Source organism: Trachurus trachurus (genome assembly GCF_905171665.1).
Source record: "Trachurus trachurus genome assembly, chromosome: 4".
Lineage (NCBI taxonomy): Eukaryota > Metazoa > Chordata > Actinopteri > Carangiformes > Carangidae > Trachurus > Trachurus trachurus.
The window spans coordinates 32,034,564-32,061,403 of record NC_139898.1 but is presented as its reverse complement, the minus strand read 5'-3'; the positions used below and the strand labels follow the sequence as shown (position 1 = coordinate 32,061,403).

General features: G+C 45.2%; 1 protein-coding gene across 1 annotated transcript; it reads left to right on the top strand.

Moving 5' to 3' along the window:
• Nucleotides 1-977: 977 nt before the first annotated feature.
• apc2 (APC regulator of WNT signaling pathway 2) lies at nucleotides 978-26,596 on the top strand (the record flags this gene model as incomplete). The annotated part of the gene is made up of 13 exons (XM_083970292.1): nucleotides 978-1,115; nucleotides 3,410-3,500; nucleotides 4,554-4,890; nucleotides 6,207-6,315; nucleotides 6,423-6,536; nucleotides 7,247-7,321; nucleotides 15,555-15,650; nucleotides 16,613-17,039; nucleotides 18,428-18,526; nucleotides 18,610-18,749; nucleotides 19,595-19,789; nucleotides 20,543-20,757; nucleotides 21,037-26,596. 13 exons carry the CDS (start codon nucleotides 978-980, stop codon nucleotides 26,594-26,596), a joined length of 7,596 nt encoding a protein of 2,531 aa, XP_083826418.1.
• Nucleotides 26,597-26,840: the final 244 nt, after the last annotated feature.

Sequence of the window (26,840 nt, the reverse complement as noted above, 5' to 3'; positions counted from 1 at the left end):
ACTGATTTACGAACCGAATCCCAATTACTCCGGTCAGCACGTTATAAACACAGTGGAAAATATCACACTGTGTGTTTCCTTTTTTATTCTAACTGTAGAAAAAATGCTGCTATTTTGCATTTGAACAGAATTCATTCTCACACTCAGATAGAAAATCACTGAGCATTCAAAGGGATAGTTCAACATTTTGGAGTTGTTTTAGAGGGAAATACAGAGACTGCTTGATGAAAAACTGTCCCTGAAGGCAACATGCATCAACGGTTTTGCATGAATTCACCTCTAAAACAACTCTGTCTGGTAACTTTGTGTTATTATCTCATAGCGTGGTGAATGTGCAGCTCACAACTTGTCCATGAGAGTGTTTTGGAGTTGTTGGATTGTGTATTTGATGAGTTTGATGAGGTAAAACCAAGAAATCCCATGAGCCTCCGTAGCTTATAGGGCAGCTATAGGGATTATGGCATTGGGCCAATTTGCCAAAATGTTAAGTCATTCAGGATTCAGGCTTTAATATTTTCTCTCATTCAAAACAAGAAAGAAAAAGACCAAAAACTGAAATTATTATATTTCCACAAAGCAGAGGAAATATCTGCCTTTAAGTATTATTGGATTGTAGCTCAGTTTGTTGGTTTGGTTTTGTTGGCTAATTTTTGTTAGCCTGTCTATGACGTTTTCCATTATATGTTAGCATCAAGCTAGGGGACGTAATGTTTATTTATGCTGGCTGTGCTGAGAGTGATTTGTACTTTGTCGTTCAGAGAAGGCAGGATATCGTTCATGTGGCGTCATGGCGTCGATGTGCGTATTGTTCGGTTATATTGATGTTCTACGGTTCAGCAGAAACCGAACTCGACCAAATCCAAATTCTGTAGCTACATCCCTAAACTCGACCAGATCAAACACAGACTCCAAACTTCACTCTGACTCCTCCCCCCTCCCCCTCTCTGCTCCTCCAGGTGGCGCTGCGGAGCGTGAACATGGCCAACGTGGCGTCGTACGACCAGCTCGCCCACCAGGTGGAGGCGCTCCGCAAGGAGAACTCCCACCTGAGGAGGGAGCTGGAGGACAACTCCAACCACCTGTCCAAGCTGGAGACGGAGACCACCGGCATGAAGGTGAGGACCATAGACTGTAAAAAGAATGGACGTAGCGTCCGTGACGTCACCCATTGGTTTTGGGGAGTCGTTTTTGTGACTCCAATATGGCGGCCTGAACAGCACCATGTTGGATTGGCCGGCCGAGAACCCGCCCACTGGCCTCGAAGCAGCTGTCCACGGAGCTGCTCGGACCTGTCACTCAACGTTTCCGCGCCCTAATTGGCCAGAGTTTTAACCTAATAACAGTAAAACGGTAAATTAAAAAAAAATTCACCCCCATCAGAGTGTGTGCGGGGGTAGAAACTATCGATTGAGACAAAAAAACGTTCTGACACCAGGCTTTTAACATGTTTATTGAGGATGTAAAGTCGGCGATTTTAACATGGGGGTCTATGGAGAATGCTGCTTTCTGACACCAGCCCCCAGAGGAAGCCGGGGGGATTGCAGTTTTTTGAACGCGGTCGCGGAAGTGAGCTTCACTTCTCAGACCGACAACTGCCCCCTTGGTTAGGATGCAGCAGGAGGTTAGGGCGGGGTCAAATCAAAAATATTTTCTTTGTGACAAAAGAAAATATTTTTTTGCACTTACGGCTGTAAAAGTATGGAATGAGCTTCCTGATGAGGATGTAGTGCAGCTCCGTCAATGAACTCTTTTAAAAATCAACTTGATCGTTGCTGGTCAAATAAGGATTTTTATATATAATTATTTATATTATTAAGCGGGGTTATGAAATTGTAGTATTCTGATATACAGTATATGTATCAGCAAGACTACTTCATACCCAAATACATTTGTTTTCAGCAGAAAGGGTTAGGGGTTTGGGGGTTTAGTTACTCTTTAAGTGATATTATGTATGCATGTATGTTATTGAAGTTTCTAATGGTATATTTGTGTTTATTTTCTGTATGATGTCATTATTTTGAGTCTGATGTAGAGGATCTATATCCTGTATCAGATGTATTTTCATTCAATTTCATTAAAATCAAAGGTCATGATGGGTCTGACGGGTCTGATCGATGATATTGATCTGAAAACCTTTAGTGTCCTGGTTAGATAGGAACTCTGGAATAAAGATGTTTCTGATCAGATTTAAAACATTTCAGTTAAACGGTTAAAAATATAAAAAACGAGAAACGATCAATTAAAAGAAAAGAAAGAGAGAAGGAGAGAGGGGGGTTGGGAAAGAGAGGGAGAGAGAGAGATGAGAAAGAAAGGGAGGGAGGGAGGGAGGGAGAGAAACCAGGCTAAGACCCAGAGGTTGAATATAAATCCTCTCAGCCACACACACACACACACACACACACACACACACACACACACACACACACACACACACACACACACACACTCACGTGTCCAGATGCTGACAGCAGCTGGATTATCAGATTCAGGACGACGGTCGGTCGGTCTCTGACACACAAACACAACACGACGCCGGTGAGAGAGGAGGAGAAGGAGGGAGATCGACTGGTTTTATGGCGATGTTTGATTTATTGATTGATTTATTGGAGGATGATCAGACTATGACGTCATCATTCAGATCAGCTGATCAGGTCAGTGGAGAGTTGGATCGATGACATCATCATCAGTCCACCTTTAGGGTTTTTTTGATTCATTGTTAAGCTGCAGATCGACCAATCACAGAGCTCAGATGGTTCGTTACGCAGGTGATTGATTGATGATGTCGGACTTTTAATTGATTATTAATCTGCTGCAGACTCTGTCAATCAAGGATGTTGATGTTCTCCTCATGTTCTCTATGTCCTCCTTATGTTTTCCTCATATTCTCCTTACACTGCAAAAATATTTGTCTTATTTCTTGTCAAAATGTCTCATTTCTAGTCAAAACTAATCTCTTTCCACTTAAAATAAGACTCATCACCTAAAAATTAACTTGTTTTTAGATCATTTTCACTTGTTTCAAACAAATATTCACTTGAAATAAGTAGAAAATCTGCCAGTGAAAGCAAGTTTGTAAGCAAGTGCTTGTAATAGAAGGAAAAACTTGCTCCACTATCAGATTTTTCTACTTATTTCAAGTGAAAATCTGCTTGAAAGAAGTAAAAAGTGTCTAAAACAAACTACTTTTAATGTGATGAGTCTTATTTTAGGTATAATGAGATTTGTTTTGACTAGAAATAAGACAAATATTCTTGGTAAGATTTTACAGTGTATGCTCTCTTCACGTCCTCGTCTTGTTCTCCTCATCTTCTGTTCATGTCCTCCTTATGTTCTTCTCTTTATCTCCTCTTGTCCTCCTTATGTTCTTCTCTTTATGTTCTCCTCATCTTCTCCTCTTGTTCTCCTGCAGGAGGTGCTGAAGCAGCTGCAGAGTAAACTGGAGCAGGAGGCGGGGACTCTGGCGTCGTCGGGGCGAAGCGACGTGCTGCACCAGCTCAAAGGTCTGATGATGATGATGATGATGATGATGATGATTATGTCACCGCCTCCTCAGGGACCAATCACAGCTCTCAGACATAATTGATACACTCACTCAACTAAACCTGATTGGCTGCAGCTCGTTATGACTCATTAACCACCAGCCACTGTTAATCTAAATAGTGTGTCTGGACTGGAACTCAATTAACAGCAGCACACACACACACACACACACACACACACACACACACACACAGTCCCGATCAACTATTAATCAATTAACAATCAGAAAACAGACAATTCGATCATTGAAGAGCAGATTCATTGTTTTCGATTTATGTCATTATGTCATTATTATTGGGTGATTCCACTAAAAGAGTGCCATTTCTGTCCCCAGAATATTAAATGTATAAAAACATACAATAATATAAATTACATTTTATTAATAAACAAAGCACCATACACATGAATCACTGTAGAAATTAAAGATATATCTTTTTTTAAATTACTATAAAAAGGCTTTCAAAACACTGAAACATAGCCATATTTTACCACAATGCATAATGAATAAAATCCTTCTAAAATCTAATTTTTTTGCATATTAGTGTGACTTCATATTATATCTACACTTAAAGTAGCCTGAGATTAACCAGTACTCATTTGAAATGGAATGAAAAGTTTAATTTTTAAAGGGATAGTTCAACATTTTGGCAAATTGGCCCATTGCCATAATCCCTATAGTCATAGCAGTAGGTTCGTTACCTTTAATTGTCGGTGCAAGCTATTTTTAGAACGTCGGAGCAGAGCCGTGAGCTGCTCAGAGCTACGCTACAGAGGCTCATGGGATTTCTTGGTTTCCCTCATCAAACTCATCAAATACACAACAACCTACTGCTAAGACTATAGGCAATATATTATTATAAAATATTATTATATATTATGGCAATGGGCCAATTTGCCAAAATGTTGAACTATCCCTTTAAGAGTTACAACGAGCAAATGGTCTGTCAGTCTTTTGGCGGAATGACCCAATTACTGTCACCATGACAACAGAGCTTTTATTTCTTTTTCTCCAGAGCTCCACATGGACCTCACCAACTACTACGAGCTCAAGCACCAACCTCACAACCTGAGGCTACTGACCAACACGCTGGGAGGAGGCGGCGGCGTCGGGGCGGCGGAGCTGGACGACCGCCTCGCTCTGCCGCCGTCCTCCTGCTCCTCCTCGTCCTCGGCGGCGGCCAGCCGGGCGAGGAGCCCGCTGAGGTCCTCGTCCCGTCAGAGCAGCGCCGCGGGGGACGCCGTCATGCTGCCTCACCACTTCCTGGACGGAGCGCCGCCCAAAACGGCGGTGATCAGCGGAGCGGACGGACGAGGGAGCGACCATCACCTGGAGAAGCTGTGCAAGGAGAGGTGAGGTCACTGAGACACGCAACACACATCCAGCAGAGCTTTATTATAGGCCTACCTAACTAGAATAAAACTAGCAGTGAAAAAATTATCTAGTAAACTGAAATAAAAACTAAACTAAAGAACAAACTAAAACTAAAGTGTAGTCAGATAACATCATAGCTTAGTTGTAGTTTTCTTAGCGATGTCTAAAGCTGCAGGAAGAAAACGCCACAGCTCAATATGGGACGACTTGGAGTACGACGAGTTGATAAGAGTGAATGGAACCTGATGAGGACTGATGGGAACATTATGGGATGGATGCAACTAAAAGGGAACAAGTTCATCTTCAAAGGTCTGACAGAGGCTTTCTGCTAAAACCTGAACAACTACATTTAAGAGTACGACTAAATAAAAACTAGTCAATTCCTCAAAAATAAACTCAAAACTCAAAACTAAAACTGCTCAATCACTTGTTGAACTAACTAAAACTAAACTGAAATAAAAAAGCAAACTAGTGATGTGCAGATCAATACTCAAGTATCGATACCTCCGATACCAAACGTGTCCGTTTTAGGATCGATGCTCATAAGACAGTATCGATCCTATCACCAGTCTGCACTAATCTGGGGTTAACAACTATTTTTTATGACAGTAGACCGTTATTTTGCTGTTTACAGGACCTGTCCCCCGCCCGTTGGAAGGGACGACATCTGCGAACTATTTTGACTGTGTAGATTAAATTAATCCACGCGTTTCAACTCATCGACCTAACGAGAGCAGGAGGATTAAAGTTGGGATGTTATTCTTGAAAAAAAGTGTTTCTAATGAAAGAATAAGAAAGATAACCTGTGATGTATTCGCTGCTACCTCAGAGAAATTTCAGACTATTCCTTTAAATGTGAATTTAAAATGGACAATGTAGTCCTCAAAACTACGCTCTAAATTATCAAATGTTCCTATATTAATGCCATAGAAATGCACTTTCCCACATACCATGGTTACATCCTTCATTTTTCAGTGTTTTATTGCCACTGACAATTAAAGCTAAACCAAAGAAAGGTCTGTCTGTGTTTTAGTGTCATTGCAAAACTATAATTTGAAACTGTCTTTCCCCCTTCTTCAAAGATGAAGCCTTTGTAAATAGCCTTTCGGTATCTGTATCGGCAACACTGCCTTTGGTTTTATTTGGTATCGGCTCAGAATGAAAATCAGTGGTACTAAAGCAAATTGGAAAAACTAAATACACATAAAAACTAATTGAAATTTTAAAACGATAATAACCTTGGTGTGTGTGTGTGTGTGTGTGTGTGTGTGTGTGTGTGTGTGTGTGTGTGCAGGGACCTCCTGCTGGGGGAGATGGACCAGGAGGAGAGGGAGCGCTGCTGGTACTTCAGTCAGCTGGAGGAACTCTCCCAGAGACTCAACCACCTGCCTCGCATCGACACGGTGAGGACGCTGTGACATCACCACACCAGGCTCGACAGCGAATCACATTCCTCCATTTTGTGTCTGTGGTGTGACGTGTGAACTCTGACCTGTGGCCTGTGCTGCAGTTCTCTCTGCAGATGGATCTGATCCGGCAGCAGCTGGAGTTCGAGGCTCAGCGCGTCCGCTCGGCGATGAAGGAACGATTCGGCTCCAGTGACGAGGTCGTGCAGCGGACGCAGGTGAGACGGAGGCTCCTGATTGGACGCTCGGACGAGGAGATGATTCAGATTCAGATTGAGGGGTTAAAGGGATGGTTCAACATTTTGGCAAATTGGCCCATTGCCATAATCCATATAGTCATAGCAGTAGGTTTGTTACCTTTAATTGTCGGTGCAAGCTATTTTTAGAACGGCGGAGCAGAGCCGCGAGCTGCTCAGAGCTACGCTACGGAGGCTCATTATGGGATTTCTTGGTTTCCCTCATCAAACTCGTCAAATACACAATCCAACAACTCCACAACGCTCTGGTGGACAAGTTGTGAGCTGCACATTCACCACGCTATGAGATAATAACACAACGTTACCAGGCAGAGTTGTTTTAGAGGGAAATTCATGCAAAACCGCTGATGCGTGTTGCCTTCAGGGACAGTTTTTCATCATCAGTCTCTGTATTTCCCTCTAAAACAACTCTGTCTGGTAACGTTTCATTATCTGAATCTGAATTAAAGGTAACAAACCTACTCCTAAAACTGTAGGGATTATGGCAATGGGCCAATTTGCCAAAATTTTGAGCTATCCCTTTAAAGAGTGTTTATTATGGGATGATCTGCAGAGTCTCTGTCGTGTGTGTATGTTTATTTGCATTGTTGATGAACTGTAATGCAGACAGCTGCTGGAGAGACAGCACATCTGGACCTGTCTTAACTGTGTGTGTGTGTGTGTGTTTGCAGATGCGTGTGTCTCGTCTGGAGCAGCTGGAGAAGGAGCTGCAGGATGCCCGAGGGAGTCAGGAGAGCCAGCTACAGGTCAGACACAACAACACAACAACACACACAATAACACACACTGGAGGAAACATACGATGAACATAGAAAACATTATTTTATTGTGATGATGTCACAGTTCAACCTGTTTGTGAGGCCCCGCTACCACTCTACTGGTGAAGAGGCGCTAACACCAAACAACCAGTGTTGAGCATGTTTCTTTTAAATAATAATTAAACCTCTAAAAGGTAACAAACTGAGTTACCACATTATAAAAGTAACAAATAACCAGGAAAAGTAACGATTGCATTACTTTTTATAAAATGCTCAAATATGTAATAAAATTACTTGGACTCGCCGCCCTAACCTCCCGTTTATCTGGAACTAACCAACTCACTCAGTATTCCTCCACACAGAGAAGGGATACTGAATGAGTTGGTTAGTTAGTTAACTTTTTTTCCTTTTTTTACTAGTTGATGGACTGAAGAAAAATGTGTATGCAGTTTAATGGGTGTATTATCATTTTGTGACGGGACTCCTTAAAGGGACATTGTGTAGGAATTACTCCCATCTAGCGTTGCGGTTGTATATCGCAAGCAACTCAATCGTATTTTTCATGCTGCATTCACATGAAATTGGGCAGACGGCAGACGGACGACAGCCGCTGCAGGTAACGGCAAGTGGTCCGTCAGCACGAAGCAAAACGATTTATTTATTGTCAGTAACGGTATCGGCGTTATTTCGGGGGAAACAGTAACTTTTTTGATCACTCGTTACTGAGAAAAGGAGTGCTGTTATTCCCATCACTGCTGACAGCTAACTGTCATTTGAGGCGCCAGAGTCTCTTGATTCTCAGCAGCGTTCGCGCCTCCGCCTCCAGACAAGAGTCCAGACTGATCAATCAGCTGTGTTCAGGTCACTGCAGCAGCCGCTCCCAGTCGAGCTGCACCTGGGGCAGCGACACGCGGCCGCCGTAGGCCCAGACCCAGAAGCTGGGGTAGAGCGGCTCGGAGAAGGCGGAGCTGAAGGTGTGGATGTGGACCATGGCGTCCTGGGAGACGCAGTAGAAGGACAGCGACCCCGCGGCCCAGTCCAAGTACACCCCGACTCTGCGGGCGAAGGGTTCCGGAGAGCAGGACTTGAACCTGCGGTTGTTGTGGCACGGCGTGTAGCTTCCCTCCGAGCACTCCACGCTCCACGACCAGCGGTTGAGTCCCAGCAGGCAGCTTGCCACCGGCCCGTCCCTGCAGAGCCGGTTGGAGGCCACGCCCACGTCGGCGCCGCCGCTCCACTCCACCTCCCAGTACACCGAGTCCAGCAGCCCCTCCCGGCACAGCAGCTGGGGGCAGCGCTCGAACCGGTCCGGGTGGTCCGAGGACCAATCGGGTGACCACACGCGGGTCACCGTCCGGTTGCCGTCGGTCAGACGCAGCTCGGAGTTGGCCGTGCTGGGGTCAAAGGTCAGATAACAGGCATCTGGGGGCAGAGGGACAGAGATCAGCTGATCTGGAGACGGAGACAAAGGCACTTAAAACGGTTTCTTAGGAGTCAAAGATCAGGTCAAGAACCCAAGGTGGTTCATGACTGCTGGTCCCTGGTTTCTGACCCTGAGTTCTGGCCCTGAATCTGGTCCCTGGTCCCTGTTCGCGGTCCCTGGACTTGGTTTCTGGCCCTGAATTCTGGTCTGATCTTTAGTTTCTGGTTTCTGGTCCCTGGTCCCTGACTGTTGGTCCCTGGTCACTGGACTCTGGCCTTGGTCCCTGGTCCATGGTCACGGTCCCTGGACTTGGTCTCTGGTTTCTGATCCTGGTCCCTGACTGCTGGTCCCTAGTCCTGGTTTCTGAAACTGGTCCCTGGACTTGGTCTCTGGCTCTGGTCCTTGGCTTCTGACCTTGGTTCCTGACCACTGGTCCCTGGTCCCTGACTGTTTGTCCCTGGTCACTGGTTTCTGGCCCCGGTCCCTGGACTTGGTCTCTGGCTCTGGTTCCTGGTCACCTAACCCTGGTTTCTGACCCTGGTTCCCCGACCACAGGTCCCTGATCCTGATCCCTGACCCTGATCCACCTGCTGGACTTCATGTTCTGCCTCATTTCCTTTGAATTTCCTCCGACTGTTCAACTTGAAAAGTACATACTTTGATGTTTATTGGACTGGATCAATAAGTTCAAGATCAGGATCATCACTGATGACTCATGAGCGTCAGTGTGTTTCTGTTTTGCGCAGTTCTTGAACTAAACCTGAGGATGAGATGCTGTGTTCAAGTTGAGGCATTATCAATAAAAAAGATGCAGTGAAGGTGCGACTCTATGCAGACGATGCTTTCACTTCATTCAACAGGAGAAAATGTTTCTTGTGAAAAACAAATGCAAAACAAAAGACGTGATCTTACAGTTCTTCACCCACCACACGTCTCCACCCGTCTGGCTCCTGCAGACACAGAATCAAACGTTCATGTTGAACCTCATATATCACTCAGTCCAGTCTCTGAAGGACTCGTCCTCTGGTCGGTCTCACCTCGTTTCGCGTTGTCTTTCATTGCTCAGACTGAAGCCAATGATCCCGGAGAGGAGGTTCTCCAAGGGAAGGTCATCTCCTTTCTCCTCCTCCTCCTCTTCCTCCTCCGAACAGGAAGCAGCTGGACAGAAACCGACTGTGAGACGTTGGTTTAACTTTTCACCTGAAGTTGTAAACGTTTTCACACGGTCACAGGTTTGATCTCGATGTGTTAGTACCTCTGGTCCTACCTGTGTGAGACGTCCACGTCGTCTCCTCACCCGGTCGTGTGTCAGAGACGCTGATGTCCACTTCACCGTCCTCTGCTTCCTTCATGTTCTCAACGTCCAACATCACGGAGAGTTTTCCCCTGAATCCTTCATCTGTTTGCTCTGAGAGCGACGTCCTTAAGTCCTTTCCGTCCTCTACATCTTTTCTTTCTTCTACATCTCCTTTGACCTTTCTGTCCCTTACATCTTCTTTGTCCTTTCTGTCCCTTACATCTTCTTTGTCCTTTCTGTCCTCTACATCTTCTTTGTCCTTTCTGTCCCTTACATCTTCTTTGTCCTTTCTGTCCTCTACATCTCCTTTGTCCTTTCTGTCCTCTACATCTCCTTTGTCCTTTCTGTCTTCTACATCATTTCTGTCTTCTACATCGTCTTTGTCCTTTCTGTCCTCTACATCCTCTCTGTCCTCTACATCATCTTTGTCCTCTTCATCTTCTCTGTCCTCTCTGTCCTCTGCTATTATCTGGTCTCTCCTAAACAACCTCCTAAAACTGTTGCTTGTTATCTGAGACATCTGGACTCTTATTTTGGAGGAGTCTTCCTTTGGGACAGCAGGACCCCTGTTGTCCCTCAGATTGATCCTGAAGACACTGGAGATGTCCTCCTTGAGGAGGCTCAGGGGGTTGGTGGTCTTCTCTGGTGTCTGTCTGGTCCTCGGGTCTCTGGACACGACGTTGAAGATGCTGCTCAGATCTTCTCTGAGGAAGCTGAAGGTGCCGCTGCCTCTGTCATCTACATCCTCTTTGTCCTCTACATCTTCTTTGTCCTTTCTGTCTTCGACATCTTCTTTGTCCATTCTGTCTTCTACATCTCCTTTGTCATTTCTGTCCTCTACATCTTCTCTGTCCTCTACAACATTTCTGTCTTCTACATCTCCTTTGTCCTTTCTATCCTCTACATCATTTCTGTCCTCTACATCTTCTTTGTCCTCTCTGTCCTCTCTGTCCTCTTCATCTTCTCTGTCCTCTCTGTCCTCTGCTATTATCTGGTCTCTCCTAAAGAGCCTTCTAAAACTGTTGCTTGTTATCTGAGACCTCTGGACTCTTATTTTGGAGGTGTCTTCCTTTGGGGCAGCAGGACCCTTGTTGTCCCTCAGACTGATCCTGAAGACACTGGAGATGTCCTCCTTGAGGAGGCTCAGGGGGTTGGTGGTCTTCTCTGGCGTCTGTCTGGTCCTCGGGTCTCTGGACACGACGTTGAAGATGCTGCTCAGATCTTCTCTGATGAGGCTGAAGGTGCCGCTGCCTCTGTCCTCCGCCTGGTTGGACGGACGTTCATCCGGCTGCGTCTTCGTCTCTTTGAACACCTTCAGCACGTCGTCTTTGAACTGGTTGAAGTCTTCTCTGAACAGAGTCAGAGGGCCGATGGTCCTCCTGGTCCCCTGACCTCTGACCTTCACGTCTTCATCAGGGTGGTCACTGTCGTCCTCATGGGCACGTTGGACACGTTCGTCCTCATGGACACGTTCCTCAGGAGGTTCCTCTGAGGGATTCATCCTCACTCTAAAGTTCCTCAGTTGTTTTTATCTACGACGACGTAGACACAGTGTTTCCTCCTTCAGGAGTTACCGGAACCTGGAAACACAAACACTGTTGTTTAAAGGGGACCTATTATGCTTTTCCAGCTTTTCAGATTTTATATATGTTTAAAATGTTGGATAATGGTTCTAGAGGCCGTGGAAGTGCCATATCATGAGGTTAATGCATTTGGAGGTAACCCCTGCTAGATGATTGGGATTTCAATGTAGACTGGTCAGATGCATACTGGATATACTGGCAATTTGCCTACTGCAGATTTAGCTTTTGTTTGCATACTACATACTACATACTGCATTTTGGCCAAATCAGTATAGGTAGGCTACTAGTAGTAGACATTGTCATGGTAACGCAATGCTGAGGGAGTGGTTCATTTGCATTTAAAGGGAGGGGCCACTGAAACAGACCGTTTTGCACAGCCCTGTTTTTGAGAGGATGAACAGAGTGCTGTGATGTTTGATCTTTGGGGTATTTTGACCGAAGCACGTCACAGACATGTCTTTAAGACACCCAGGAACTATTTTAGTTTGTGGAAAAAGGAGCATAATAGGTCCCCTTTAATGCTCCATGAAGAAGAGGAGGGGTCAGGTACAGGTGCGATGAGCTCTGGTGGGCGGAGTCAACAAGATTAACCTGTTGAGATACTTTTAAAAAAGTCTCATGTAGAGGATTCTCAGCCGCAGAACAAACAGATCTCTACTGTTTCTACTGTCTCAACTCTACTGTCTCCACATTTCTGTCACTATTGTCTCTACCGTCTCTACTGTCTTGTACCCGGAGCTACAAAGTTAAATCCAAACGTCATCGGTTAAGGTTGTCTTTTGCTGACCTCTGACGACCAGATGTTTAAAGGTCAAAGGTCAAGATCCATGTGACAACACGTCTGTCCTAAACTGAAGAACTCAAACGTGAAACACACCTGAGACTGAGTCAACTTCATGTTTTTCACATACGGTACTTTTAGTTTATTCCAGTCCTGCAGCACCGTGTGCCTGAGACAGATTTCCCTGTCGGGACAATAAAGTTTATTTGATTGATTGATTGATTGATAGATTGATCGATTGACACCTGACACCCTTCAGAGAGACTCCGCCCACTGAGTGACGACCTGGTTGACTGGTTCAAGTCTAATGATGAATCACAGCGGAGTCTCTGTTCATGTTCAAACCTGTTCACTGTGAATCTGCTGCAACACAACAACACTCGACACGCTCAGATACTCACGGCTGCTTCAGGCGCCGTCCGTCCCGGTCTCCGTTTGACAGTCGGTCCGACGAGTCCACGTCTCAGTCCAGGTGTGTGTGTGTCCAGGTGTGAGTGTGTGTGTGTGTGTCCGGGTCTCATACGGATTAGATCTGAGCTGCCAGAATCTCTGCCTCTCTCTCTCTGTCTCTCTACATTCCTTGCTCGCCGCTGGTTGAACTGGTTTGTCTCCATGTCTGAGAACCGGCTGCTGATTGGCCGATCCTCTCCAGGTGTTCAGTGTCTTGTGACGAGTTCAAGGTCTGAGGTTAAACACTGTAACTTCTAGGATTCAGCTGCAGAAACAGAACCAGCCTCAGGTTCACTGCAAAAATTCAAAATCTTACCAAGAATATTTGTCTTATTTCTAGTCAAAATAAATCTAATTCTACTTAAAATAAGACTCATCACATAAAAAGCAGCTTGTTTTTAGACACTTTTTAATTTTTTCAAGCTAATTTTCCAGTTTAAATAAGTAGAAAAATCTGATAGTGGAGCAAGTTTTTCTTCCTTATTACAAGCACAAAAAACCTGCTTTCACTGGCAGATATTTCTACTTATTTCAATTGAAAATTAGTTTGAAACAAGTGAAATTATCTAAAAACAAGTTAATTTTTAGGTGATGAGTCTTATTTTAAGTGGAAAGAGATTAGTTTTGACTAGAAATTAGACATTTTGACAAGAAATAAGACAAATATTCTTGGAAAGATTTTGAGTTTTTGCAGTGTTCTGAGTCCTGGTCCTGGTTCTCTCAGTTCCTGTGTGAAACTCATTAAATATTCATGAGCCGTTTCCTGCCCCGCCCTCTTTTAAAAACAGCTCCACCTGGTGGGTGGGGGAGGGGTTGTTGTGACCTCATTAATAATCAATCATGTTCAATAAATCATTGATTACGTCAGAGCTCATTAGTTATTCAGCAGGTTTAACTGAGTGTGACCTTTGACCCACAAACCCAAATTATAAAAATATAAGATAAAACATTGTGTTTATTTATTTTAATTAATTTGAATATTTTACTTTTAAATCACAGTCACTTATTTTAACAGTCTGTGTGTCTGTGTAATATTACACCTATAGAATAATACATGTAAATGTATGTACTTTATTTATACAGCCCTTTTTACAACAATCCTGTACCAAAGTGCTTTACAGCAGGCAATAAATAAAAAGAAGAACAAGTAAAAACAATAAAATACAGCTAAATCAAATAAGATAAAATAAGATAAAAGTATCACGCTACTGGATATTAAACGCCATCCTAAATAAAAAGGATTTTTAGCCTAGATTTGAAGAGGCCCAGGTCAGAAATAAGACGCATCTCGGCGGGGAGCTTATGCCAGAGCGTGGGAGCAACAATATAATAATAAAAATAACCTTTATTTTTTGGCTTTTCGTGCCTTTATTTGATAGGACAGTTGAGAGTGTGACAGGAAATGGGAGGCAGAGATGGGGGGAATGACATGCAGGATAGGGCCGTCCGACGCAGTGAGGACTGAGCTATACACCGCCCCATTTAAATGTTTTAAATCAGGTTCAGTTTGGATCAGACGTGATAATCTGATCAGACAGGAAGTTAAACATATATGAATAAATAACGTGCACGATCAATAAACATCAGTCGTCAACTAGAATCAAATCAAATGTGAGAAGGAAACAAAAACACATGTTTTCATGGCTACTTATATAAACAATAACGATAATGATACCAAACGTCTTAACAGGTTTCTACTGTCTGTGTTCCTCAGTCTCTCTCTCTCTCGTTGCTATGCAGAGAAGCAGGTCTATGTGGTCGTTTCTGAGCTGAGCTGAGCTGTGATTGGCTGTTGCCAGGCAGCAGGCTCGACCCAGAGATGAAGAGACAGAGAGACAGAGAGAGAGAGAGAGAGATTTGACTTTTCTCTGCTTCACCCTGAGAATTAAAAGCAGCATACTGTAGACTCTCTCTGGTTCTGGTTCTGTAGTAAAGAGTTGATCCGGTCAAAAAGCAACATATTTGAGCTAAAGACACATACGCACACACACACATATTGATGTATAAACGTGTGCGTGTGTGTTCGCTGGCGTCCATTTTGTGGTCATGTTGCAGCTGCCGTTTTTAATGGAGGAGGTTTGGATCAGAGCCACTGACTCAGTCTGTGCAACACACACACACACACACACTCAAATACACACACACACTGGCTTCCCTTTCTCTTTGTCTGCCTGCACACGCACACACACACACATTCAATCACACCCGGAGGCGTTGCCATGGCGACGGGATGGAGACGGTGGCGATGAAAGCTGGGATAGAACTCTCAGAGGATTCAGAGCGAATCTAAATGAGTGTGTGTGTGTCTGTGTGTGTGTGTGTGTGTGTGTGTGTGTGTGTGTGTGTGTGTGTGTGTGTGTGTGTGTGTGTGTGTGTGGAGGATTATCAGGCTGTGAAATGAACGTTTTAAGAGTTTGCTCTATAAATCCGATGAAGCCTGTTTGATTCCAACGACGTCCACAGGAGGAGAAAAATAGACGAAATAGTGGTCGATGAACACTAATTAATAAAATCAACACATAATAAACAGATAGATATTCAGGATTTTTTCTTTTTTATATTTTTATTGTTTAATGTTTTATGAAGGAAAACGTCTTCACACTAAACAAAGACGTTATTATCTTCCTCCTCCTCCTCCTCCTCCTCCTCTTCTTCCTCCTCCTCCTCCTCCTCCTCCTCCTCCTCAGTTGTCTGGAGCTGAGAAGCCTCCTGCTGGAGAACCGGAGAACAACACGTCGGCGGCGGCTGCAGCAGGAACAGAAGCTGCAGACGGAGGCAGCAAGGTGACACACCACCTTCATCTTCATCATCATCATAAATATAATATGTAACACACACACACACACACACACACACACACTTATCTTACTACAGAGCCGTCAGATGAAAGAGCAACCGGCATAAGTAGTCCTCACGTCCTTTATCAACGAATAAGCACATGATGATGATCAACCACCTCTGTTGTTCTTCTTCCTTCTTCTTCATTTTGGAACACATAATAAGCCGAGCAGGGGAAGGCTCATTGCTGCAGACACCCAAACACTCGTTAATGATCCCTCTCTTCAGGCTTCAATTATTACTCCTTCGGGACAAGCGCCATTCTATGTCAATTTTATTGTAGCCTATTATGATTCCTATGTGAAGCAACTTGTACGGTACCGACTGAACGTCTCACATGCCAACGCTTTATTCTGTTCTATTCTTACGACGGAGTATTAGGAAGAGACTTAGAGAATAAAGTCATACATTTACGAGAATAAAGCCGTACATTTCCTACAATAACAAAACTCATAACATTACGAGAATAAAGTATTCTCGAGGTTTGTGATTTTTTTATTCGTCAGTGTGGCCCTAATACTCCGCCCTAGTTTGTCCATCGTGTCTAATATTGTTTGTCTATACATACATTTTTCACATGCTGTTTATTTTATGAAACGCCTGCAGCACAATGTGCCCAAGAAAAATGTCTCTGTCGGGACAATAAAGTTTATTTTATTTTATTTTATTTGATAAGCTGTCATGTGAAGCTGCATTAACAAATTAATAACTCAAATAATTGCAAGTAATAAAGATTTTTTCTTTCTTTTGTTCTGTTTTAGAGGCACAATAATGAATTTAGGCCCTCATGTGGTTTGTTAAAAACATGATTTGCATAAATCAGCTGTTTATAGTTTTGTATTTTTATTTTTTGATGAAAATGATATTTATAAGATATTGATACATCACCTGTTCTCCCATCCTTCAGGTGGAGATGGTCTTCTGGCTGCTGTCCATGTTGGCCAACAGGGACAAGGAGGAGATGTCCCGGACTCTTCTGGCCCTGTCCAGTTCTCAGGACAGCTGCATCGCCATGAGGAAGTCCGGCTGCGTCCCCCTGCTGGTCCAGATCCTGCACGAGGCCCCCGGTGGCGCCGCCGGGCCCGGAGAGACGACGACAGGCAGCGGCGGTGGCGGAGGAAGCGGGACGGTGACCGGCTGCAGCCGAGAGGCCAAATCCAGAGCCAGCGCGGCGCTCCACAACATCATCTACTCGCAGCAGGACGAGGGCCAGGCTCGGCGGGAGATGAGGGTCCTGCACATGCTGGAGCAGGTCCGGACCTACTGCGACAGCGGCTGGGACTGGATCGAGAGCCACGCCCAGACCCCCTCGCCCGGAGGAACCAGAACCGCAGGCGAGTCCAGTCCCACAGTTGAACACTGCAAAAACTCAAAATCTTTCCAAAATCTTTCTTTGTCTTATTTCTTGTCAAAATGTCTCATTTCTAGTCAAAACTAAACTCTTTCCACTTAAAATAAGACTCATCACCTAAAAATTAACTTGTTTTTAGATCATTTTCACTTGTTTCAAACAAATTTTCACTTGAAATAAGTAGAAAAATCTGCCAGTGAAAGCAGGTTTTTTGTGCTTGCTCCACTATCAGATTTTTCTACTTATTTCAAGTGAAAATATGCTTGAAAGAAGTAAAAAGTGTCTAAAAACAAGCTACTTTTTATGTGATGAGTCTCATTTTAAAGGTACAATATGTAAGAAATCTAAAGCAACTGGCCGTAAAATCCTCCTAATATGTCACAGAGACTCAGGAATAATGTTCATATAACATGATTAACTCACCAACAACAATAGTACAGCCAGAGTATTCACATTAAAAATCTTTTTTGCAGACTGCAAATCATGTTTATGTTTCGAATTTACGTGTTTACATGTTGCGCCACCTAGCCCTCTCTACCAGTCACGACAGCGTCAGTGGCATTTCGGCCTCAGTCTGCTTCCACTGAGCTGCTGCTACGACTGGGAGGAAAAACAAGATCACTGTGTTTTGAATTTGACTGCAGTAACCGTTTTTGGCCACATTCTTACATATGGCGCCTTTAAGTACAATGAGATGGTTTTGAATAGAAATAAGACAAATATTCTTGGTAAGATTTTGAGTTTTTGCAGTGAAGGCTGATCAATATCATGATAGTGATCAATAATCAGAAGCTGCAGCAGGTCAGAGGACAAACCAGGGTCATTATAGTTCACTAAAACTAAGACTAAAACTAAAACTAGCAGTGAAAAAGAAATTTAGTAAACTGAAATAAAAATAAAAATGACAATTTTTCCAAAAACAAGAACTGAATAAAAACTACAATGAACAATTCAGAAAAAACTAAAGTAAAGTCAGATAACATCAGCTTAGTTGTAGTTTTCTTAGAGATGTCTAAAGCTGCAGGAAGATAATATGGGACGACTTGGAGTACGACCCACAGGTAGATAAGAGTGAATGGAACCTGATGAGGACTGATGGGGACATTATGGGATAGATGCAACTAAAAGGGATCAAGTTCATCTTCAGAAGTCTGACAGAGGCTTTCTCCTAAAACCTGAACAACTAAAACTAAGACTACGACTAAATAAAAACTAGTAAATTCCTCAAAAACAAAAACTAAACTAAAACTGAGTCATCACTTACTAAAACTAAAATAAAATAAAAAAGCACACTAAAACTATTGAAAATGTTTAAACTTTGTGACAAACTGAACCAGAACCAAAGATGAACTTGTGGTTTTTCCTCCTCAGACATCCCAGAGCCCGTCGACCCTCAGATCTGTCAGGCCATGTGCGCCATCATGAAGCTGTCATTTGAGGAGGAGTACCGACGGGCCATGAATGAATTAGGTTTGTAGACACCACCCCCACCCTCCCATTTCCACACATATACACACACACTCCACGGTGCTGACTGTGCTGTGGCTCTGCAGGCGGTCTGCAGGTGGTGGCCGACATGATCCACCTGGACCAGGACATGTACGGTTTGCAGAACGACCCCATCAACATGGCGCTGCGGCGCTATTCAGGGATGGCGATGACCAACCTCACATTTGGAGACGTCGTCAACAAGGTAGAGATTAATAATCGTTTAATTGTAATCTTTGATTATCTGTAATGATTCTGAGCCGACCTGATTAACGTCCTGGAAGCCGCTGAACTCAAACTTCTTAGTTTTAGAGTTTTAGGCCCATTTCCAATCCGCCCCCTAAAGACTCAGGCCCTGAACCCTCACTGACTGAAGTGACGTCAGCTCTAAGTGACAGAGTGTGAGAGTCTGTGAGGGTCCAGATGCTGTAAACATGACTGGAACAGCACTTACCCACTCTCACGACACGTTACCTTGACAACAAAATGTTTTTAACTCCGCCCTTGGACCGATTATTTACTGTACTTTCAATACGCACAAGGTGTGTGAGGGGGACGGACTCAAAACAAAATATTCCTGGATAAGATCTGATCAAATCATCATCAATAATCACAAACTGCACGTTAATACTGACAGTAAACTTCTTCTTTTCTTTCTTTTTTTTGGCTCCTGTCCATTAACAATAAAGAGAGCGGCGGAGCTCTCTCTGACTACGTGTGTTAATTTACTTTCTTTTTTTTTTTAACACTCGCGTTCCGACGGCATCCCATGTGTTTGACTTCACAACGCTATGAACTGTGGGTAATTTTCTTGCCCAAAGTCAGCATTGGTGCTGACTGACGGTAAGGGGGCAGTTCAGTTCAAGGGCTCATTCACTGACTCACTGACTTGATGATCTGACAATGGAACAGCCCTCACACACTCAAGGACTTCCCGTGAACGCGCCTCTAAGTCAGTGAGTCCGTGAGGGGTCGGATTGGAATTGGGCCTTAGAAAATGCAGCTGGTTGTACTGAAGCCTTGTTGTTGTAACTGTTCCTCCTCCTCCAGGCGACCCTCTGCTCCAGGAAGAGCTGCCTCCAGGCCCTGGTGGCCCAGCTGGCCTCCGACAGCGAGGAGCTCCACCAGGTGGTGTCCAGCATCCTGAGGAATCTGTCCTGGAGAGCCGACATCAGCAGCAAGAGAGTCCTCCGAGACATCGGCTGTGTGTCTGCGCTGATGACCTGCGCCCTGCAGGCCACCAAGGTGACTAAAACAAACCAACCCACTACAGACAGTGGACAGGAAGGAAGGAGGGAAACTGGTTCATGCACTGCAAAAACTCAAAATCTTACCAAGAATATTTGTCTTGTTTCTAGTCAAAATTTAATTTCTAGATAGACAGATAGATAGAGATAGAGAATACTTTATTCATCCCTAGCAGGGAAATTCAAATTAGTCCAGTAGCTCAAAACAAATCTCATTCTACTTAAAATAAGACTCATCACATTAAAAAGTAGCTTGTTTTTAGACACGTTTTTTAAAAACTTCTTTCAAGCATATTTTTACTTGAAATAAGTAGAAAAAAAAAGAAAAAAAAACTTGCTTTGACTGGCAGATTTTTCTACTTATTTCAAGTGAAAATTTGTTTGAAACAAATGGAAATTATCTAAAAACAAGTTCATTTTTAGGTGATGGTTCTTATTTTGAGTGAAAAGAGATTAGTTTAGACTAGAAATGAGACATTTTGACAAGAAATAAGACAAATATTCTTGGAAAGATTTTGAGCGTGTCAGGAGATGGAGTGCAGATGATGCTGCTGGAGATAAAGTCCGGCAGTGATGTTTGTCTCTTTCTCCAGAGTCTGGAGATCAGAGGTTCTTCACTGCTCCTCCTCCTTTCTCAAAATGTGAAGCTGTTACTTTAAAGTTGTGTTATTCAGTAGACTAAAACGTATAAAACGATCTTTGCCTTGTGACCCAGACTAAACCCTCTTGTTTTCTGGTTCTGGTTCTGTAGGAGTCCACCTTGAAGAGTCTGCTGAGCGCCCTCTGGAACCTGTCGGCTCACAGCATCGAGAACAAGGTGGCGATCTGCTCGGTGGACGGCGCTCTGGGCTTCCTGGTCAGCACGCTGACGTACCGATGTCAGACCAACTCCCTCGCCATCATCGAAAGCGGTGGCGGCATCCTGAGAAACGTGTCGAGCCTGGTCGCCACGCGAGAGGACTACAGGTCGGTCTCCTGTTGATTAAAGTCTGAAGAGTGATAAAATCTTCACTAAAGTCATTCAAATTAAATAAATTTACTTCACAGATACTGTTAATATCCAAAGTTAAAAGATGTTTTACTTTCAAGTGGTCATCTTTTCTGTTCATGTTTTAGCTCATTTATCATTCTATCATCTATTTCCTTTAATCATTTACAAAGGGGTTTGTTCATTTTCTCTTAGTATTGACTGTAGCAGAAATGAAGCTGGATGTGTTTTAATGTCTGCTGCTTCTTTCTTCTCAGGCAAATCCTCAGGGACCATAACTGTCTCCAGACTCTGCTGCAGCACCTGCGCTCCCACAGCCTGACTATAGTCAGCAACGCCTGTGGGACTCTCTGGAACCTCTCAGCCCGAAGTCCGAAAGACCAGGAGCTGCTGTGGGACCTGGGAGCTGTTAGCATGCTGCGCAACCTCATCCACTCCAAGCACAAGATGATAGCCATGGGCAGCGCCGCAGCTTTACGAAACCTACTCACCAACCGACCCCTAAAATACAAGGATGCTGCCGTCGTATCCCCTGGCTCCTGCATGCCGTCGCTCTACATGAGGAAGCAAAAGGCCCTGGAGGCCGAGCTGGATGCCAAACATCTAGCAGAGACCTTTGACACACTTGAAAAACAAAGCCCGAAGCACTTAACCCTCAACAAGCCGCTACGGCACATTGAGAGTCTGGCAAAGGATTATGCATCCGACTCTGGTTGTTTTGACGACGACGAGGCCCCTAACGTCTCCAGCAGCCTGGACACCGGGAGCTTCTCTATGCTGTCCATGTTCCTTACCAACTCCAACTTCCTGCAGAATCAGCCACGTAAGAGGGATAATGAACCTGAGAGAGACCTAGAACCACATCAGATGGTTGAGAAGAGACATGCACCTGCTGACGACATGGTGTCTGCTGCAGCTGAGAAATTAGCCAAAAAGATCACCAACACGGTGGCCAAGATTGACAGGTTGGTGGAGGACATCACCATGCACACGTCTTCGGAGGACAGTCTGAGCCTCAGCTCTGAGGATCACTTGGCCGACTGGCCTTACGGACTCGATGAACTCAATGAAGCCCGGGCAAACTCCTGCTCCCCCTGCCGCCTCTCCGACACGAGCAGCCTGGCCCACAAGGACCGCCTCAGCAGAGCCCATGCCCTCCTGCGCCTCAAAACCGCCCACACCAGTGTCTCCACTGACAGCCTCAACAGTGGCAGCACCAGTGATGGCTACTGTGGCAGCAAAGATCAGATGCGACCTGCTCCAAGAGCCATAATGATGCAACAACAACGACCCAACCAGCTTGATCTCAAGGTTGCTCATCAAGACTACCTGGGACCTTCCGTCCTGAATGACACAATGCAGCAAGATATTCCAGAGAGGGACTCTGTGGATAACAAAGACCTAAAGACTTTAGGGATCATCAACACAGACTCAGAAAAGAACCAGGATCAACCTGTTCAAACACCTGTCAGTGTTTCCACCAAAGTCTCCTCTGATGTCAGCATGACTTCAATCAAACTGTCTCCATCTTATCAGCAGGTCCCGCTTATTCAAAGTGTGGCCAAATTTGGTGTGGCAAAGACAGGGATTAATGTCCAGGCTGCTCAAGCAATGAGAAGACAAGCATGGGTACCTACCGTGATGACTGGAGGCAGCATAACAAAGTTTTCACCAATGACATCCACCAAAAGCCCAACCATTGGGACAATGGAGACGGTCCAAAAGTACTCTGTGGAGAATACCCCGATCTGCTTCTCCCGCTGCAGTTCGCTGTCTTCCCTTTCTTCTGGCGACGGAGCACTGGATGGACAAAGTGAGAATGAGCTGGAGAGTGACTCATCATTAGAAATAATTGAAGTGGAGGATGGAGAAGTGGTGAAGAGAACTGAAGAAGATGAAACTCTGGAGGATCTGAGTGACAGTCAGCTTCTGATGACCGACTCAAAAACCTTCCCAAGCAAAGAGACAGATCCCATCGAAATCCCCTGTCCTGCCAAAAGAGAAAAGGTGTTCCTCAGAGGAGCTTCACCAGCTGTACTGGAAGACAGATCTCCATCTAGTTCATCAGAGAACTACATCCACGAGACGCCCCTGGTAATGAGCCGCTGTAGCTCGGTCAGCTCCCTGGGCAGCTTTGATTCTCCATCTATTGCCAGTTCAATCCAAAGCGACCCATGCAGTGAGATGATTGATGGGACAATAAGCCCCAGTGATCTGCCCGACAGCCCGGGGCAAACCATGCCCCCAAGCCGAAGCAAGACTCCATGTTGCGGTGAGTCTAATGGACCAGAAATACAGACCACAGGAATAGCAGGCCAGTGGGAAAATAGCCTACGGAAGTTCATGGAGATTGCAGACTCCAAGGAGAGGTTTAACCTCCCCCCTGACCTGGACACAATGATCTACTTCACCGTGGAAAAACCCACTGAGAACTTCTCTTGTGCTTCGAGCTTAAGCGCTCTGCCTCTTCACGAACACTACATACAGAAAGATGTGGAGCTGAAATTGACGCCTCTCCTCCAGCAAAATGATAAAAATCTCCCATTTCCTGATGAGGATGACCAAGGACTCGACCATGGGGAAAGATACAGCGAGGGAAACTCAGACGATGACATTGAAATCCTAAAGGAATGCATCAACTCAGCTATGCCCTCCAAGTTCAGAAAGGTACGACCGTCCCTGATGACCACGATTCCTTCCCATATCCTCAGCTCCCAAATGCGAAAACCACTATCTCTTCCTGTGTACATGATGCTGCCGAATGGAAAGACCCAGATGTGTCCTGGAAGGAGAATTGTCATCCCACAAAAGGACCTCAAATTTGATGATTCATCCTTCACTGATTCTGCAGAGGGTACACCTGTTAACTTCTCCAGCACAACATCACTGAGCGACGAAACGCTTCAGTACCCAGTGAAAGATAGAGGAGCTAAAGAGTGCACGGCTAAAGGGATGAACAAACAAGAGCTGCTCGATGATGAAGCAAAGAGGATTGAAGACCTAAGGATATTCTCACACTTCCACAAACCCAACAACAGGGTGAACTGCCCACCTGAGATACAAATGAACCGAATAACCAAACATGTTGTTCCCACTCAGCGGGTGCTGATGCAGAGCAAAGAAGTGGCCGACCGAGTGGCCAGCCAAAGAAACCGTGATCACTCTCCTAACCAACAAAAGAAGAGGCAAGGCCAAGGCCCCATCAGGAAACTGGAACTTCCTGTCATAAAGCAAAGCACGGAGGGGAACCTTAATGTGGGCTCACAAAAAGGACACACCATATATCGAAAGACGACACGTTCATCAGAGGACAGCTTCTATGATGACGAAAATGAAAATGATGAAGTGGTGAAGCAAACAAGTAGAAAACAGATCAGAGAAGCAAGTAGAAATACTCTCTCCCGGAGCATGACAAACATTGGCAGGATTGATAATTCCCAATCAAAGCAAAGAGGGTTTCACAGGATTAAACAGAATCTGATAAAGGATGAATCTCTGGCATGTTACTCACTCAGCTCCTCTCTTAGTTCACTGAGCGACGCTGAGTTTGAAGATAGTAAAACAAAAGCCCAACAGATATGGTACAAAAATAGACACAACAAAACACTTAATATGATGCAACAAGCAAAGTCTATGACAATTCACAGCCAATACGAAGAGCAAAGCTCGCCAAGTTCCGTCAGCATGGACTCAGAAGATGACCTCCTTCAGAAATGTATAACTTCTGCCATGCCAAAGCAGCGACGAAAGCTCGCTGCCAGGAAAAAGAAAGCAGAAAACACCCAGAAACAAAAACAAAAGGCCTGTGACGACTGGAACATGGACGAAGAAATGGACAGTGATGATATGGCATGGGATAATGACTCAGACCTCAACAGTGTTGAATGGAGAGCCATACAGGAGGGGGCCAACTGTGTTGTAACTGGGCTGCAGGCATCAAAGTCTCAAGAACCATCCTCTGAAGAGACTGAATCTGTCCTGTCGTTCATGTCAACATCCAGCTTCACCCCTAAAGAAAGAAAGTTTGCAAAAGACAAAAAGGCAAATAAGCCTCTTGACTTTGCACAACGCAAGCCAGTCCCAAACTTACCAGTGGTATTCAGAGGCCGGACAGTGATCTACACCCCGAAAAAAGAGCCAGCTCCATCTCAAAGACCTCCTCCCAGAAAGGTACCAACCAAGACAGATGCTCCAAAGAACCCAGATCTTGCTCAGCACAGATCAAAGAGCCTCCACAGATTAGGCCGCCCCCAGGATACAGAACTGTCTTTGCCAAAGAGGAGCTCTACTCCCCCTCCCAGGATACCAAAAAGTTCGTCCTCTGGATCGTCACAAAGCTCCACACCATCCAAACAGTCACAGAAGAAGATCACATCACCAAGTCAGACAAATAAACCCATCCAGAAGAAGAACGCAACACCAGTTGGTAGCCCGCCAGCCACCAGTCCACCTGAGAGGAAGGGACGGTCTCCTGTCGTGAATCAAAATGAAAAATCACCACCTCCAAAGACCCAGAAGTCACCTGTTCGGATCCCTTTCATGCAAAGTTCGGGCAGGCAAGCCAGGCCTCTGTCACCACTTGTAACCAACCAAACAGCCGGCAGACAAACCAGTCAGGTCAATGGGAAACGGGTTCCACCGGGCAATCGATTTGACCTGGTCAGGATGACGTCTGTCCACTCGAGCGGGGGTGAGTCCGATCGCAACGGATTCTTGAGGCAGCTGACTTTCATTAAGGAGTCAAAGACTGTGCTGAGACGTGATGGGTCTGCATGCAACATACATGGATGTCAGAATGGATCCCCCCGCAGAACAGGTCCTGGAGCTTCAGCTGTCTTCCTCTGCTCATCGCGTTGTCAGGAACTAAAGGCATCTGTGCAACCCCCAAGACGGGTGCAAGTAAAGGGTCCAGGACAGGCACAGCAAGTCCAGAAGCCGGAGAGAGGCCTTCAGAGGCAGACTAATGCCATGTCCAGAGCAACCTCCAGTGAAAGGGATCTATCTACACGACGTCCAGCCAGGAGAACCAGCTCTGAGAGCCCCTGCAGAGTGGCTCAGAGAAACGGGCCTGGCAGAGTGTCTGGAGCCAGGCAGCAACAAGACAAAGACACCTTCAAACGTCACGCCTCGTCACCGAGCATAAACATACTGAGCAGAGTGACCAGCCGCTCCTCTCTCCGCTCTTCATCATCTGATTCGAGTGGAAGGGCAAAGAGTGAGGATGAAACGAAGAAGAGAGGGCAGAGATCTGCATCTCGGCTGAATGACAGAGTCACCTGGAGGAGGATCAGAGATGAAGACGTACCTCAGATCTTGAAGAGCACTCTGCCAGCCAATGCATTGCCTCTCGTGCCTTCTCCTGACGGGGAAAAGCCAAAGCCACCAGCTCTTCCAGGAAAACTGCCAACCATTCTCCTTGCTTCTCGCAAGACGAGTGACGCGACAGTCCAGACAGAGGATTTTACGAACAACAAGACCAACTCCAGCACCTCTCCAACAGTCGAAACAGCTCCGGTGATCTCAGAGGAAGTAGCCCGACTGGCTGTGTTTAGGAAGATCAGTGCCACCTCCGGAAGTAACCTCCAGGATGGAGATTCAGACGTTTCTCTGAGGAGCCACGGCACCGTCTCGACAGGAACAGGAACATCAGACAGCCACGTGGGAGGAGCTGTCCACTTCCGCCACGGATCCCCCAGCAAGGCTGTCCGAGTCACCCCATTCAACTACATCCCAAGCCCCATAGCCTGCTGCCTGCAGGACGCACAGAGCCAATCAGCCACGGTCACAGAGAAGTCGGAGGGAAAGAGCGAGTCGTAGACCATAAGGAGGAGAACTGGACGACTACTGCGTTCCTGGATGAACCACAGTGCTCAGGTGGACTAAGAGAAGTGTTGTTCTGGTCCCTTTACCTCGGGTGTTGGCCCTTTACTTTCCCCATTCACTGCATCCCAAGTTTTTCTCTCTGATCAGTCGATCACAGCTTCCATCTACCACTCAACACGGGGGTTGGACGTTTGCATCGAGACGGGTTGGACATGAACAGACCACCTTTAACTTCTAG